The sequence below is a fragment of the Helobdella robusta genome, assembly GCF_000326865.2.
Source record: "Helobdella robusta unplaced genomic scaffold HELROscaffold_14, whole genome shotgun sequence".
Taxonomy (NCBI): domain Eukaryota; kingdom Metazoa; phylum Annelida; class Clitellata; order Rhynchobdellida; family Glossiphoniidae; genus Helobdella; species Helobdella robusta.
Genome location: NW_008703782.1, coordinates 2609038 through 2624909, shown reverse-complemented (window position 1 = coordinate 2624909; position 15872 = coordinate 2609038). Strand labels below are relative to the sequence as shown.

Genomic DNA, 15872 nt, shown 5'->3' with positions numbered 1-15872 from the left:
TTAGACGAAAAAGATGAAAATTGAAATAAAAAAAAACCAATTTAATAAGCTTGGAAAAAATTCGTGGTCGACCAGAAATGGTTTGCAATGTTGTTGTATTAGAATATTTGTAACACTCTTGCCAATTTGCCAAAAACCAGAAAAAGTTAACTAAATTAATTAAATTTAGTTTTTCAATTTTAATAAAAATTAACTATATAAATATACAAAAATAAACATAACTTTAAAATTTGCTATTTTTTATAAATGGTGACTAAATTTAATAACTTATGAATTTAAATAAAATTTTATTTAATCATTGGTGCTTGTTTGTTGCCAATGTAAACAGTTCTGTTTGATGGCAGGAAGATGCATCAGCAAGGTTTTTTTATTACTTCATAATTTATATAATTATTTAATTATTAAATTATTATGTTTAATTAATTAATTATCTATTTAATTTATGTTTGTCTCGTCCGGGCAGATTCTAATTTAAATCTCTATCCCTGTTCTATCTGTGGTAGAAATTTTTCTGAAGATGTCCTGGTTTGTTTGTTTGGTTCAGATTTTTTTTACCTTAATAAACAAATTATAATCTAATAATTTTTAATGCAAAAAACCTACATTTGATATGTTAAAATTTATAAAAGTGAATTTTTTAATTTTTTTTTTCATAATAATAAAATAATTAATAAATAGATTAAAATTAAAAGTATTAAGTATTTTTTATTCACAATATTGTAAACTCCAGCCAAGGCATCAAAATATTTGTGCTAAGACTGCACAAAAGAAGAGGAAGGTTTTTGACTCATCCAAGCAGCGTGTGGAGGGCACAGAACTTGCCCAGCTGAATAAGAAAGCAGTTCATAGCAATACCATGAAAAAAGTTTTAACTTTTATTTTTTTCAAGAATTTAAATTTAATTAATTTCACTTTGAAAGTTAATTACAGAATTATTGCTATTATGTTTCAATATTTATTATTAATTACTTTACATTTTCTAGTTTTCATAATTTTAAAATAATTTACTTACAGACATCACATATGAAAGAATCAGGAGGAGTATGTAGTTGGCCGTTTTATAATTATCAAATTACAAATCTGTCATGTTTTTACATTTGATTAATGTTCAATTTTTTCAAATTTTTCCCGTAATAAACTTTTTGTAAAGTTTCTACACATTCATTTAAAGTTATTTTTTCAAATTATAAACATTCTCCAACACATGAACACTCAATAAGACTATAGGCGGTAAGAAAAGTTGGCAAGTGAAGCACGAGGAGTTCATAAGAACGATTCGTGAGGCGAGGAAAGTGCAGACCGCCATCGCATCTGGAAAGCCCCTGCCACCCCCTCCTCCTCCAACATTCAATCCAGGTGCTAATCTTATTACTAATAAACGATACTAATGATCATTAGTATCATTTATTAGATACTAATGATCATAAGTATCATTTATTAGATACTAATGATCATTAGTATCATTTATTACGTCCTACTACGGAACCGCTGTGTGATCTGATTAATTAATTGTTAAAAAAAAAATTAGCGCTACTCTAAATTTGTGTCCGCTTTCTTTGCCACTGAAGATTACGTGCAGTGTGACTACTGTGGTAGGCGGTTCAATGAGACGGCTGCAGAGAGGCACATACAATTCTGCAAGACCCAACATGAGAGGGTGCCAAGGGGTAGGGGAGACACCACGGCTGCCCAGAAACAAGCCGTCAGAACTAATGTATTAATTTGTTTTGTTTTTTTTGTTATTTTTTTTTGTTTATTAATTTGTGTTTGTTCTTTCTTTGATTTGTTTAATGTTTGTAATTTTTTTTCTGTCATTCGTTTGCATTTACGTTTGTTTACCGTTGTTTTTTCATATGCATTTCCTGTTTCATTCATTCTTTCCCTTTTATCATTTATTCATTTTTTTTTCTTATACAACCATTTGTTCATCTATCTATATTTATTGTTTAATTTATTTTTGTAAACTCTTCTGTCATTCAATCATATTAAAACCTACGTTATGAACCGAGTACCACGTACCACCACACAACACTACAACACATCACGCCACACACGCCACACCACACACGCCACGCCACACACGCCACACCAAACCACACATGCCACACCACACACGCTACACCACACAAACCACACCACACATGCCACACCACACGTGCAGTACCAACCACCAATGGCGAAGTCTCGCAAGCCACCACAGTCGAACATCTACCAACAGCAACATCCCGCCACGTACAACAGCAGGCAACAAAATCACAACATTATGGCGGACAGCAACAACAATAATGATTATGATTATGCCGACTCGCCGTCGCACGACGGGGCTGCAACTTCTTCCGGGAAGTACAGAAGCAACGGTGTCGGTAGCAAAAAAGGACCTGCTTATTCTAACGGCAGACCAAAGTCTGTTTTGTTTGGATTGCTCGGTGTTTGTTTGGCTGGTTGTTTAGTGCTTTTTTGTTTGCTTAGCTGATTGACTGGTTGTTCGATCTTTTGTTCGTTCGTTCGTTCGTTTGTTTGTTCGTTCTTTCGGTCGTTCGTTCATTCGTTCAGTAGGTTGGTTGATTGGAATTAGTGTGCTGGTATTGAGACGAGAAAATAATTCCAATAGCAATATGTTGATTAGCTATTTTGGAACGTCACTGTTAAAATTTGTTAATTTTCAGGTTTTTATTTTAAATTTTACTTAAGTAATTAAAAATCCATTGCGGTTGACAATTCAATACTTTTTTAACATTTCTCACTATAGTAATGCAGCACACTCCAACGTAGCAGGTTTGAAATTTTTTAAATATTCTCATTTCAAATGTTAATTTAATTTTTTTAATTCTTTTAACTAAACATACAAGCAGTTGCCCAATTAATCGCCGTTCCCCAAGCTCCATGATATTCATGTTACACATCTAATTCTACACTGGTTTTAAAACTATCATGCTCATTTATTTCTCAAGTATTTATCGAAAATTTTAACGAAACCTATACCACGTACGATTCTTGTTAAACACTCTTACGCTGAATCTGCTTTTGCCATTTCTGGTTCTTTTTGCAGAAACTCTCTTTCTCCTCCTCGAACCACTTCTCCGTCACTTAACGAAGTTCAAAGCGGATTGCAAGATCCATTTGTTCGCGTGAAATGGAACGCAACGGAAATTGTGCTTTAAAAATAAATTGTTTGATTGAGTTATATTTTCAATTAAACACACGAACTTCATTAAACTTTAAATATTAAAACCATTTATTTTCCAGCCAAGACAAACAGTACTAACGTTTTATCAGCTGGAAAGAATGTTGGTGACAATTTCTTTCACTTGTATCTTTAATGTTTGGTTAATAAGGTTTTATATTTTAAATTGAAAGCTATGAATTTCAGTGCAACTAATTTCACAACATAAAACTACATTCTATTCATAAATATTTTTCAAACACTCCATCTTTTCTGACGCTAGCCACTAACTAATAATATAATTGTAGTATTTTTTTCAAGTAACTTCATTTGAAGATAAAATATTATTTCGCACCGAGCAGAACACTCGAACGCCAGTGTCGGGGCAGGTTTTGAGGACGGGTCGCACGGCAGAGGCCTACACGGAAGCTCGACAGCTGAGTGCCAAACAGAGAATCAACATGCCTGCTTCCAAAAAGTTTCCAAGCTCCGATAGTATCAGGTGAGAGACCAGCACGTGATGTAGTTACTATTTTACACTTAGGTTGTGTCGAATAGTATCGACGATAGATATATTTCCAGATATTACTTCAAATAATCTAAATTATTGTGAAAGTTTGATTAATAAGCAGTTAATATTGATATGCATTTTTATTGAATGATCTGGAAAGTCCAACGTATATGAACAAGACCTCGTACCAGCCACCTGCACCGTCCGGCCAATCGTGGGCTAACAACAACCACCACAACTCTGGCGACAACAAAGTCGTCGGCAGAGGACGCGCCTCAGCTGGTCGTGGCACTCGCACGATCAAGATGGACAGTTCCTCCAACTTGACCACGCAGAAGCCAGGCGCCAGAGTTCCATCGTCGTCGTCACACAACACGAACTTGGTGGCAGGCAGGTTCTGCTTCGAGTGTGGAGCCAAGTTTCCAACGGCCACGTCCAAGTTTTGTTGCGAGTGCGGATCGCCGAAATGCGCCTGATGGTGATGTACTATTAAATTATGTCAGGCCTGCAAAATGATGTTTGTATGAATGTGTCTTCCTGTCTGCGTATATGAATGGCAACAACTATCTAAATACAGGCATGCGTGCCTGTTAGGACATGCACTATTTTAACGTAGATGTCGTATAATCTCTATCGTACATTGTACATATATAAGTAGAATGTATTTCTTGAAAGAAGATGATGATGACAAGCTAATGCACTAGGACATAAGAACTATAATGCACTAGGACATAAGAACTATAATGCACTAGGACATAAGAACTATAATGCACTAGGACATAAGAACTAATGTAGATAAACGACATGGCTTAACTAAAGATTGAGTGAAATGATGAAATGATATCCAATGAAGGGAACTATTTTGTATCGTCGTTGATATCCTCTGATCTGCAGATGAGTCAAATTTTTTACTGCATATAATTGCACATTTTATTGTACATAATACGTATACATATCTTAGCGTGTAAATTGTCCATGTAATATTCTCTGTAAATAACTGACAAAATCCATTAAATTTAAGATATGTACATTTTGTTATTCAATCCTGTAGTAACAAAGTGTGGTTACAAAAAGTTCGAGATGCATAATGGTTAAATTGTGTACTCCATTTCAATTTCGGTTCAATGGACACATTTCGATTTTTTTTTGTTTCATCAATGTTAATGTTTAGTTTTAAAGGATCTATTACGCACAATACACACATACACATTCTGATTTTTTCTATGTCTCTTTCTTTTTTGTGTTTTATGATACATTTCATTGTTTTGTATGTACGTGTATAAATTTAACTATTTATTTATATTGGTTTGCAAGCGTTAGTATTCTATTCATTTGTTAGTTTCTGATAGATTTATTGATCATTCCTACGTATCAAATTTCGAATGATTACAACTAGGCCTTGATGACAATTACTGCCCAGTTGATGACCGGCTGTTTAAAATGAAATACATACTTACAAAGGTAAGCGCGTTAAGACGACATAAAAATTTGGTAGAAATGAAACAAAATTCATTCATATTCATTCACAATTTCTACATTGCGACGTTTTGCTTTTAATACATCATTATGTAGATGTCATATTTTGAGACAAGACAAACTTTTCAATAAAAAAAACCCATGTTTCTATTAAACAAGTTTCAAATAAAAGCACACGAGTAAAATTTGTACGGATCAACTAAATTGTTTCAACTGAATTACATTAAAAATTCACTTGGGTTCAGTTAAGTTTTCAAATATCAATCTGTCTATGCTCGTTGAATCCGTTTATCATTAAGTTGATTATAACAATAATAGGTAAATATATTTTTCTTAGCATTATTCATGTATTGATATTTAAAATTAAAAATAAATCCATTTAACTTGACGAAAACGTTTGATGGTGAATTTAATAATTTAGAAATATAGCAGCAGATAACGTAAAAAAATTAAATTTGTCAGTATTTCGTTCCCTCCCAAACAAAATTGAACAAAGACATGAAAAAATAATATAACAAATTTTGCGGAAAAACGATTTCAGAATCTTTATACTCGAATGCAAAAAATAAACAATCCTTTTTGAGGATATGAAATAAAAAATGTAGTTTGTTGACAGGACAGAAGGTTGATGGAATTACTTGAGAAGCTTTGTTAAACGCCGGCGAATACTTTCAACTTTTAATTTGAGAACATGAAAAAAAAGTACACTGAAATGAAAATTAATTCAAGAAAAATGAAGTACATCTCGTTTGAATATTGGAAAAATAATTTGAGCGTACAACTAAAAAATAAAGTAGAAAAAAGGGCGAATTCCTTGAGTCTGGAATTTCAGGCAGCCAACTTGGAGGGCAGCGTATACTTGCCGTGGTCAGGAACGCAGTGTCCACTCTTCTCACCGCACCTGTAGCCATCAGGACAGCAGAAACCACCACAGCAGGTCCACTGAAACAGCAATAGATTTAGATTTTTAAATGTAAATGAAGTCATCAGGAAACACAAATTTCAAAGCTTTGAAATAAAAGATAGATGAGGAATAAATAATAGATGTTTCTTAAAACTTTACAGCAATTGAGAATTAGCAATCAATTTCGAAAAACTAGATTTTAAAATTGAAATAACATAAATAAACATAAAAAAAAAAAAAATTAAGAATAAACTGATGATAATAATGATAATAATGAACAATAACAAAACCTTGTCACCACAGCAAACTGGTTCATCCCCATCATCACCATAGCAGCATGAATAATTATGGGGACAGAGATGAGTGTGGAAATCATCGTCGTCAGCATTCCTCTTGCACTTGTTACCCTGGTCGTCCTGGTTCTTCGTGGCCACCCTCGCCCTCTTCCTGCTATAAAGCTCCCAAGGAATTGGAAGGTTGAGGGGTGAGGTCAGTTGAGGCACGCACCTGGAATGTTGCAGGTCGCATTTGTAACCCTGCGGACAGCAGTGCAGCTTGTCCTTGCAGCATACAGCCTGCGTTGGTGGTGTTCGCATCAAAGCCGTTACGATTGTGCTTCATCCATTTGTTTGAGTCAAGGTTTAAAATAAACTCTGCAACGCTGTTTCTATTACTATGTGTGGATTGCTACAGGATCAACATATTTTTATCGATACATTTCATCAAGTTATTCACCAATTCGCTCGAAAACTGTTATGCAAACGCAAGCATGTAAAGTCCAAATATTTAGAATTAATAAATCATGTTTTCCGTGTCAACAACACGCTACAAAACAATTAAACACATGATAACATGAAAAGCAGATCAAGTGATTTGATATCAATGCAAAACAACAAGTGACTCACGAACCATGGCGTACTGGCAGCAGGCATATTGCTTGTTAGAGAGTAGGCAGCAGGTTGAATCTCCAGGGCATTCAGACTTATCGGGACACGTGTCGCCGAGTGGACGCGCCACATTTTGTGGTCCGGCTGGTGGCAACTTTCCCAACGGCTGCATGCTGATCGAGATGTCGGCCATGTTGCTCTTGCACATCCCTGTTTCCGCTTGACATGTTGAACCGGCCGGGCAACAATGTTGAGTGCCGTTGCAACAAATACCCTGACTCAGAAAATGTGAATATGGCTGATGAAATTTTCAAATTTTCAAATTGATAATTACAAAAATGATTATTCTAATAAAATGACGAAGGTTAAAAACTTCTCATTGAATATAAAACTGCTCTCACGTCCTTGAAAGGACAGCATCCTTGCTCGCCAGCACCAGCACTACAGCACATCTCTCCCTCCTTACACATCATCTTCAGTTTGAGGTTGTTGTTGTGGCAGACGTGGGGCAGAGGAGCTGCCTTCAACTGAACAGACCAGAAAGATTTTTCTTCTCCATTAGGCTTGACCTTAGTACATCTTGACCTTGAAAGGTCACAAAGGTAACCTTCAGGGCACAGCTGAGTATGACTTTCATCACAGAAGACAGCCTGAGTAAGTTGAATATGGGAACGTCAAATTTTTTCAACATTCAAATACAGTAAAAATGAACAAGAATTCTCTATCATTCAGACGTCTGACTAAGGATTGCAAGGCTGAAGATCCAACTACTACTACGTGTTCATTTCTTCAAATGTTGTTGCAATCTCACAGATCAATTATTATGAATACTATGAACACACAGCCAGCCAGCTAGTTAGTTAGCTCACAAAAGACAGTACAAAGTAGTTTAGAAAAGTTAGAAAAAAACAGACCGTCAATAAAAAAAATAATGCAAATAAATGATATGAATTATATCCCGGCAACCTTTCGCGCTGTTGCAGTCATGATTGGCACGTCGTGCACTGCCTTCGGCTTGAAGAACATTTCGAATTTTTGTTTCTGACTTGAAGAAGGGAAGCACTTGTTAATGTATGGCATGCACCAGTAGGCACAACATCCCTTGCCATCCTGGCAACAACTCGCCTGGTTTCGTTTTTAGTATTTTTTGTTGTTACTTCTATTTTTATTATTTTGTGTTGTTATTAATATTTGACTTTATTAGGCATTTTTAAATATAATTATTGATCATCGAAATCTGTAGCATTTCAACACTTAACTGAAACTAAGATATCTACAATAGTCAAGGCAGAAATATAACAATTTAAGAAAAAAAAGTATAGCAAGCCAACATCGGGAAGAGGACAGCATTCGAACTTTCCTTGAGTATCTTTGCAGCATGTTTGGTTTTCCATACAATAAAACGTTTGATCACACATTATGACAGTCTTCCATTTTTGAAAAGAAAATTATTTCGCTTTTATGAATATCAGTTATATGGCTAAAAGGCAAAACAAATTTATTGTTAAAATTTTATTATTTCGTAACTAGAGATAAATGAATGTAAATTAAATAAATTTCAAAATTTCAGAATCAATAAAATGTAGCTAAAGATACGAATGACAAAAGTTAATTGAATTGAAAAAAAATATAAAACAAACAAACAAATAAAACTAACAAAAGACAAGAAAATGAAATTACTTATGTAACCAATAGTAACCTCTTTAGCGAGAATATTCAAAGAATCATCAACATCATCTAGACCGTCATTATCACTTGATGAAGAGGATGATGACGAAGAGGAAGATGATGACGAAGATGAAGTTGATTTAGAGTGGCATCTTTTCCTGGTTGTGTCGCAAATCTGGCCCTCAGGGCAGCAATGAATGCCGTCCCCACAACATACGCCCTGTCATTCATTATCACGCGATGATGATGACGATGACGAGAGTGATGATGATGATGAAGTTATGGCGATGGTAATGTAAGTAACGTATGCATGTAAACGATAACTCGTTCTAGTAACACAGATGACTTGACGTAATGATGGCGAAGACGACGACGATGAAGTTACTGTGATGATGATGGTGTTAAATGATAGGTGTATCTAGTGGTAATTACGACAACGATGATAAAACAATTTTTAAAAAAGTATAAATGTTGGAAAAACAACGAGCAAAAAAGCTAACATTGAGGAACATGCAACAGGCCTCATAGCCATTGTACATCATACAGCATGGATACCCAACGTCACAGAAGTGGGTCTTGTTAGGACAGAGGTACTCCTATTAGCATTAAAAAAAAACATTTGAATGTAGAAAAATATCGGATTATTTATCTTATTTTGTACATAATACTCACACAAATACACACCGCAGTACTGTATAACAAGCAATATCACAGTAGTACTTTAACACACACACACACACACACACACACACACACACACACACACACACACACACACCACGACACTTACATCACGAATTTTAACAGAACCACCGTTGTTAACCCCACTCTGAACATTCTTTGTACCATCCCCATCACCATCACCATGATGGCGACCTTCCAATCTGCGACCTTGAACTTTGGTGGACCAGGAATGTGACAGGCCGTCGGAAGCTTTGCACCGGGAGTGTTCCAGATCGCAAGAAGTACCTTCAGGACAGCAGTGTTCCTTGTCAGTGCAGCATACAGCCTGTTGAAGATTTAATTTTAGATTTCAGATAAAATTTAGGTTTAAATAAATCCAAAACAAAATGGCTGTTAATTCATTTTTTTATTTTCCAAGTCCGGATATTGGTTTATTGAAGAAAAATGACTAAACCCAGGTTATACAATTTAAGATTGGAAAATATTGGAATCGCCATTCTGTGGTTTGAATGGTAATTTTCGATTTTGACTATTATTAAAAGTTAAGTACATAAACGTAATATCCTAAAATTTGCAATAAATAAGTGATTAAATTGAAAAAAACAAAAAAAACAAAACAGGTTAAATAAATAAATTAATTAATTAAAAAGTAACATTTCCAAAAACGAATATAAACATACGTCAGGGTAAGGACAGCAGCCATAGTTGCCGAACCCAGTGATGCAGCAGGTCTGATCGTCGTCACACAGAGTGATGTTGTCGGGGCATATTACGTCGTCACTCTTCAACTGATGAAGCTTAAGGAAAGGAAGGAAGAAAATTCAGTGAAATAAGTCTCTGAAGTCAGGTGGTATAGTTCAACTCTTGCCTAATTCAATGTTTTATATGAATATATAAATACTAACAGGGTGAAAATCGACTTCCTTTGTTTCATCTTCATCGTCATCATCTTCGTCATCATCTTTACTCTCCTCTTCCTTCCAATCATGACCATCCCGATCCTGAACTCTCCGACCTTGAACTTTGCGGAACCAGGTCTGCATGTGACCTTTGGGTTCGACGCATGCACCATGGGTTACATCGCACGTATAGCTGAAGGGGCAGCAATGTTCCTGATCTGAACAGCAAACGCCCTATCATGAAAATGAAAATGTTTTAAAGTGAAAGTGCGCACAACTAATTCTGTTTTATGCAGATTCAACATTCAGTGTGATGTGAATTTCTTTTAAATTGAAATTGCTAAGAGCCTAAAAATTTAATAATTGGTAATTGGTGAAATAAGAATAAACGAGAATAAATATAAAATAATAAAAATATGAACAATAATAATAAGAATAAATATACAAACATCAGTAAAAGGACAGCAGCCATAGAATCCAGACTCCACCAAGCAGCATGTCTGATTGGACAGGCACTGGGTAACTTTATCGGGGCATGTCTTGTACGGCACGCCCTGTATATCGATATGAGGGGGACATTTGGTTTTGTATGTATGTGTGTGCGTATGTATGTGTTTGCGTATGTATGTATGGATGTAGGAAGTATGAAGGAAAATTATTATTATCATTATTATTATTACCATATTATTATTATTATTACTATATTATTATTATTTTAATATTATTATTTTTATATTCATCTACACCATCGGTCAAAACTATTTGGAAAATGATAATTACTTGTGTCTGTTTTTAACAACATTACAATTACATTGTAATTCATACCCTACTTAACAAAACATAAACTTGACATAATAAGATATTACAAAATGCACAGCATGTACAAATACACACACACACACGCACACACACAAAAACAAACGTGAACATTAATAGATCTCGAATATAAGAAACATATTATCACAAAATTAAAATTCTAACATACACCAAAAGCCTACACACACACACACACACACACACACACACACACACACACACACACACACACACACACACACACACACACACTTTCTCTCTTTCTCCCTCTCTCTCTCACACACACACAAATATAAACACACACAGAGAGAAACTCAGACAGACACCTTAACTAATGAATATGGTTCATTTTCCTGCTTGTGCCAGTTCATCATCATTCCATTTGGCTTGGTGCACTTCTGGCCAACTTCATCACATACAGTCCCTGATGGGCAGCAGTGAGTGCCATCTGCACAGCAAACTGCCTGAAGATGATGATGATGGTGACAACGATGATGATGGTGACGAACGATGATGGTGATGACAAACGATGAATGATGATGATAATCACTCGTGTTTCACAAGTACGATGATGAAGGTGATGACAAAAGATGGTGATGATGATGATGATAAACAATGGTAGTGATGATGATGATGATAAACGATGGTGATGATGATGATGAAAAAAGATGTTGATGATGGTGATCAGCATCACATTCATTCTAAATAAAATGGAACCACAGTGGATGTTCAATAATAATAATAATAATGATGACTATCCAGATCCAGGATGATGATAAACAATGATGTCTAGAAAATGATGAGGAAAAATGATGATAATTGTTTCCAGTCAGTTTAGTAGTTTAGCAAGCAGATAGTTATGCCGACTTAATAGGTGTCAAATGGCATAAATGATAATACCTATATGTGCTATGTGCCTGTCTGCTGATTGTGATGAGTTATATCACTGTTATCATTAATAAAGGCAATTAATAATTTATTATTATTATTATTATTATTATTATTATAAGTAATATTAATACACTGATATCATTAATGAAGGCAATAATAATAATAATAATTATTATTATTATTATTGAAAGTAATATTAATATACCGATAGAAATATCATTTAAAAATTTTTGCTATTCATATGCAGAACTATATGTACAAACACATACATACAAACACACAACACACACATAAACACATACAAACACACACACAAACGAACACATCAGCAAACACATACATGCACACATACACAAACATTTCTAAGTAGACAAAACAGCATCAACCAACTACAACAATTACATACAACAACAATAAAACAGCCATACAAAGAGACAAACGTGCGGACAAACAAACAAACGTACATACATAAAAAAACAAACAAACATACATACAAAAACAAACATACATACAAACAAGAACAAAAAAACATACAAACAAGCATACATACAAACAAACAAGCAAACAAACAAACATATAAACAAACACGCAAACATACAAACAGACTAACATCGGGCAGTGGACAACAGCCAGGCGGTTTGTCATCAATCTGACAGCATGTTTCTCCATCTCTGCAAAACACTCCAGTACCGGGGCATGGGACATCAGTGGGTTTCTTTGAAATGTATGTATGAGTGTTTGTATGTGTGTGTGTGTGTGTGTGTGTATGTATGTATGCATGTATGTATGTTAAAACCAAATCAGCGATGAGTGACACTAAACATGTATGTATGTATGTATGTATGTATGTATGTATGTATGTATGTATGTATGTGTGTATGTATGTATGTATGTATGTATGTACGTATGTGTGAATATGTGTATGTATGTAGGTAGAATAGAATCATAGAATCAATTAGAAAAAAAAATCACAAAATAACTTGAATTGATTTGGAGACAAAAAAAACAACAAATGATTTTCTTTAATAAGCCATTATTTATCATTAGTAAAAAAAATTTTCTAGCAGTATTATAGTATAAAACATTTTACAAAGATAATTAATATTATCATATAAGCAACAACAAAAAAAGTTTATACAAATACAAATGTATGGATACAACACATTGTATTGTATCAAACAATGCAAAACAGAAAATACAAAACAACGGGAAGGTATATACCATAGATACCTTCTTGATTTCATCATCCTTCTTGATGCATCCCTCCACTGAGCAACTGAACCCAGCAGGGCAACAATGTTTACCATCTTCACAACATGTTGCCTAATTTATACAAAAAACAGTTTAAAAATATAAAAATACCATTTGCACAAGAATTATCTCAAAATTAATGTTTTTTGTAAAAGATTCCCTGTAAATATTATTAAAACATATCATTTATTTTTAATATTTCATAAAGTTTAATTCTTTTATACTAAATTTAATTTTATTTACCAAATATCAACAATGTGGCACTTTTAAATTTAGAACAAGACAAAAAAAACCTACTACAAGACTAAAACCTACTAAAAAAAAAATTGAACAGCTAAACTAAACAGCTGGTAAACTAAAAAACCCCAACTAACATTAGCAAATTGACAGCAAGAAAATTTTCCACTGGCTGCCAGACAGCAAGACGATGATGATGGGCACTTGCTTACCCCATCTGGGCAGACTAACTTCTTGTTTGATGGTTTCAATTGGTGGGGTTTAAAGAACAGTTTATCAGAGAGGACAGCATTGAAACTGATGATCAGAAGAATTCCAACCAGTGAATTCATCACGCTGGTGATGTTTTAACTGTCAAGAATTTATAATATAATTTAATAAAATTAATCTTATCTTAAAAAAAGAACAAATTTCATATCATTGTGATATCCCCATCACATAATAAAACACTAAAAATTAAATTTTAAATGAGAAAAAATGAATAAAAACGGAACAAAAACAATATTAATAATTAAATATTATATAAATAATTTATTTAATTTTAATAATTATCAACAAAAACAAAAAAATTAATATCAATTTAACAATAAAAAAAGTACAAATTACCATGCAGATTACAAATTACAAAACAATCCAAATTACAACACAATCACGATTTTATATATTTGTTATTTATATTATTTAAACTAAATTTACTAGATAATTTATATTAATTAATTAATACAAATTAATTAATTAATTACCTTATTTTTATTGAATTCACTCCGCAGTAATTATTAAACCAAGTGATTAGCTGTAGGAAAACACAACTCACATGACAGTTTCAATTAACTCACAGGGATGTTACAGTATAAATTTTTATCAAACACCTGTTCACCGGTAGAGAATTCATCAAATCACCTACAAATAATTGAAATAAATCACAAATACTGTTTAAAATATATCAATTGTATATACAAATATGTTCAAATTGATAATTTAGTTATTTAGATATGTAATAACCGAGGTTTTAAATTGTGAAAATTGATAACTTAAATCAAATTGGCCAAATTTATGACTTTAAATTTGTTTCTTTCGCAAATTCATTGATTCTGTTAAAATTGTTCAATCATGCGTCAACTATTAATTGAATCATTTACTCAATGAATTATGAGTCTCAAAACGCATGTGTAAAATAAATTGTTTCAGTTGTTGATGAATATTCAAGTTTATTCTTAAACAGAAAACAATTGGATAGATTTCGATCAAGTCAACTAATAGCAGGACATTTATTAGCCTAGTCACTACCCTGATTCTAGTATGAATGCAATTTAAACCAGTATTAAAGATGATATTCTAACTACAAGCAAGTGTATTCTTTCCGGTATTGCCCTTTCGTATCGTACTCTTCCCATCATAAACATTATTGAAGTCAAAATTAGTAATGATGTCACACACAAACACACACACACACACACACACACACACACACACACACACACACACACATACACACACACACACACACACATACACACCACACACATTCACATTCAAAAGCTATTGGTGCTGAGATACAGTTCAGTTCAGAATGATCGGCAAGAGTTATAGATAGAATTGTTTGTTTGTTTGTGTGTGAGTGTGTGTGTGTGAGTGTGTGTGTGTGTGTGTGTGGGAGGGGGTTTGTGTGTGGGTGTGTGTGTGGGGAGGTATGTGTGTGTGTGTGTGAATAGTGTAGGCGCGTGTGTTGGTGTCTCACGTAATACCATCTCATTGCTAAAATTGTACGTATGGGTGAAAGTAATCTAAGATGCCCATTTATAAAACTTTTACCAACCCTTTTCATTTTATTTGTGAGATTGTCGGATTGAAATCCTAACAACTAAAAAACTAACAATCTTCAACAATAAATAAAACACCAAGAGCTAACGAGGTAATTTTGCGGGCTATATAAGAAACTGGGATAAATATTTTGATAGGTATTCGGGCTGCTGATGAGTACCCGGTAGGGACGAAACATGTGTCCAGCCTATCCAAACGAATACTATTCTTTTCTTCTCCCGTTCACTGCCCTTTCTGGTTTGGTGTTCTTTTACATAAGTGCAACCGCAACAAGATCGACACCTACCTGAAAAAATTGAAACACATGTTAAAAAATAAATTTTTTTTATTCAAGCGTGAAAAAAAATCACTCAATAAAAAACACGTCACGTTATTTACAAGCCATTTAAACACCAAACTTTAAAAGCTACACGTTCAGATTCTACACGAACATTCCGAATCTAAACAAACATTTGGTTGACATCTAAAATTTTCAAAAACACAAATGAAAAAGTTTAAGAATCCGTGTGAAACAAGGCAGAGTTCAGCAGTAGATGTTAAATTAAATAATCAGAACAAAATATTTAAAAAGTTAAACAACGCAGTCACTTGCTCCAATTTTAATGAAACAACGACCTATAAAGATGGAAATCAAACTAAACTTCTTCAGAATCATCAAATTGAA

The 15872-nt window shown here is 33.7% G+C and overlaps 2 protein-coding genes across 2 annotated transcripts; one reads left to right on the top strand and one right to left on the bottom strand.

Annotated features, from left to right (window-relative positions):
- Window positions 1-450: 450 nt before the first annotated feature.
- HELRODRAFT_74483 (hypothetical protein) lies at window positions 451-1963 on the top strand (the record flags this gene model as incomplete). The annotated part of the gene is made up of 4 exons (XM_009014775.1): window positions 451-525; window positions 731-865; window positions 1236-1356; window positions 1569-1963. Coding segments are annotated over 4 exons (726 nt in total), but the record flags the coding sequence as incomplete, so codon positions are not given.
- A 1906-nt stretch (window positions 1964-3869) lies between these two features.
- On the bottom strand, window positions 3870-14195 carry HELRODRAFT_97866 (hypothetical protein). Its single transcript, XM_009014774.1, has 16 exons — window positions 14131-14195; window positions 13525-13738; window positions 13130-13222; window positions 12510-12614; window positions 11335-11472; window positions 10642-10746; window positions 10199-10426; window positions 9974-10090; window positions 9445-9618; window positions 9110-9184; window positions 8674-8829; window positions 8273-8368; window positions 6964-7215; window positions 6345-6629; window positions 4461-6092; window positions 3870-4412 (listed from the first exon to the last, which is right to left on the bottom strand). Exons 2-15 carry the CDS (start codon window positions 13717-13719, stop codon window positions 5979-5981), a joined length of 2133 nt encoding a protein of 710 aa, XP_009013022.1. The 5' UTR covers window positions 13720-13738; window positions 14131-14195; the 3' UTR covers window positions 3870-4412; window positions 4461-5978.
- Window positions 14196-15872: the final 1677 nt, after the last annotated feature.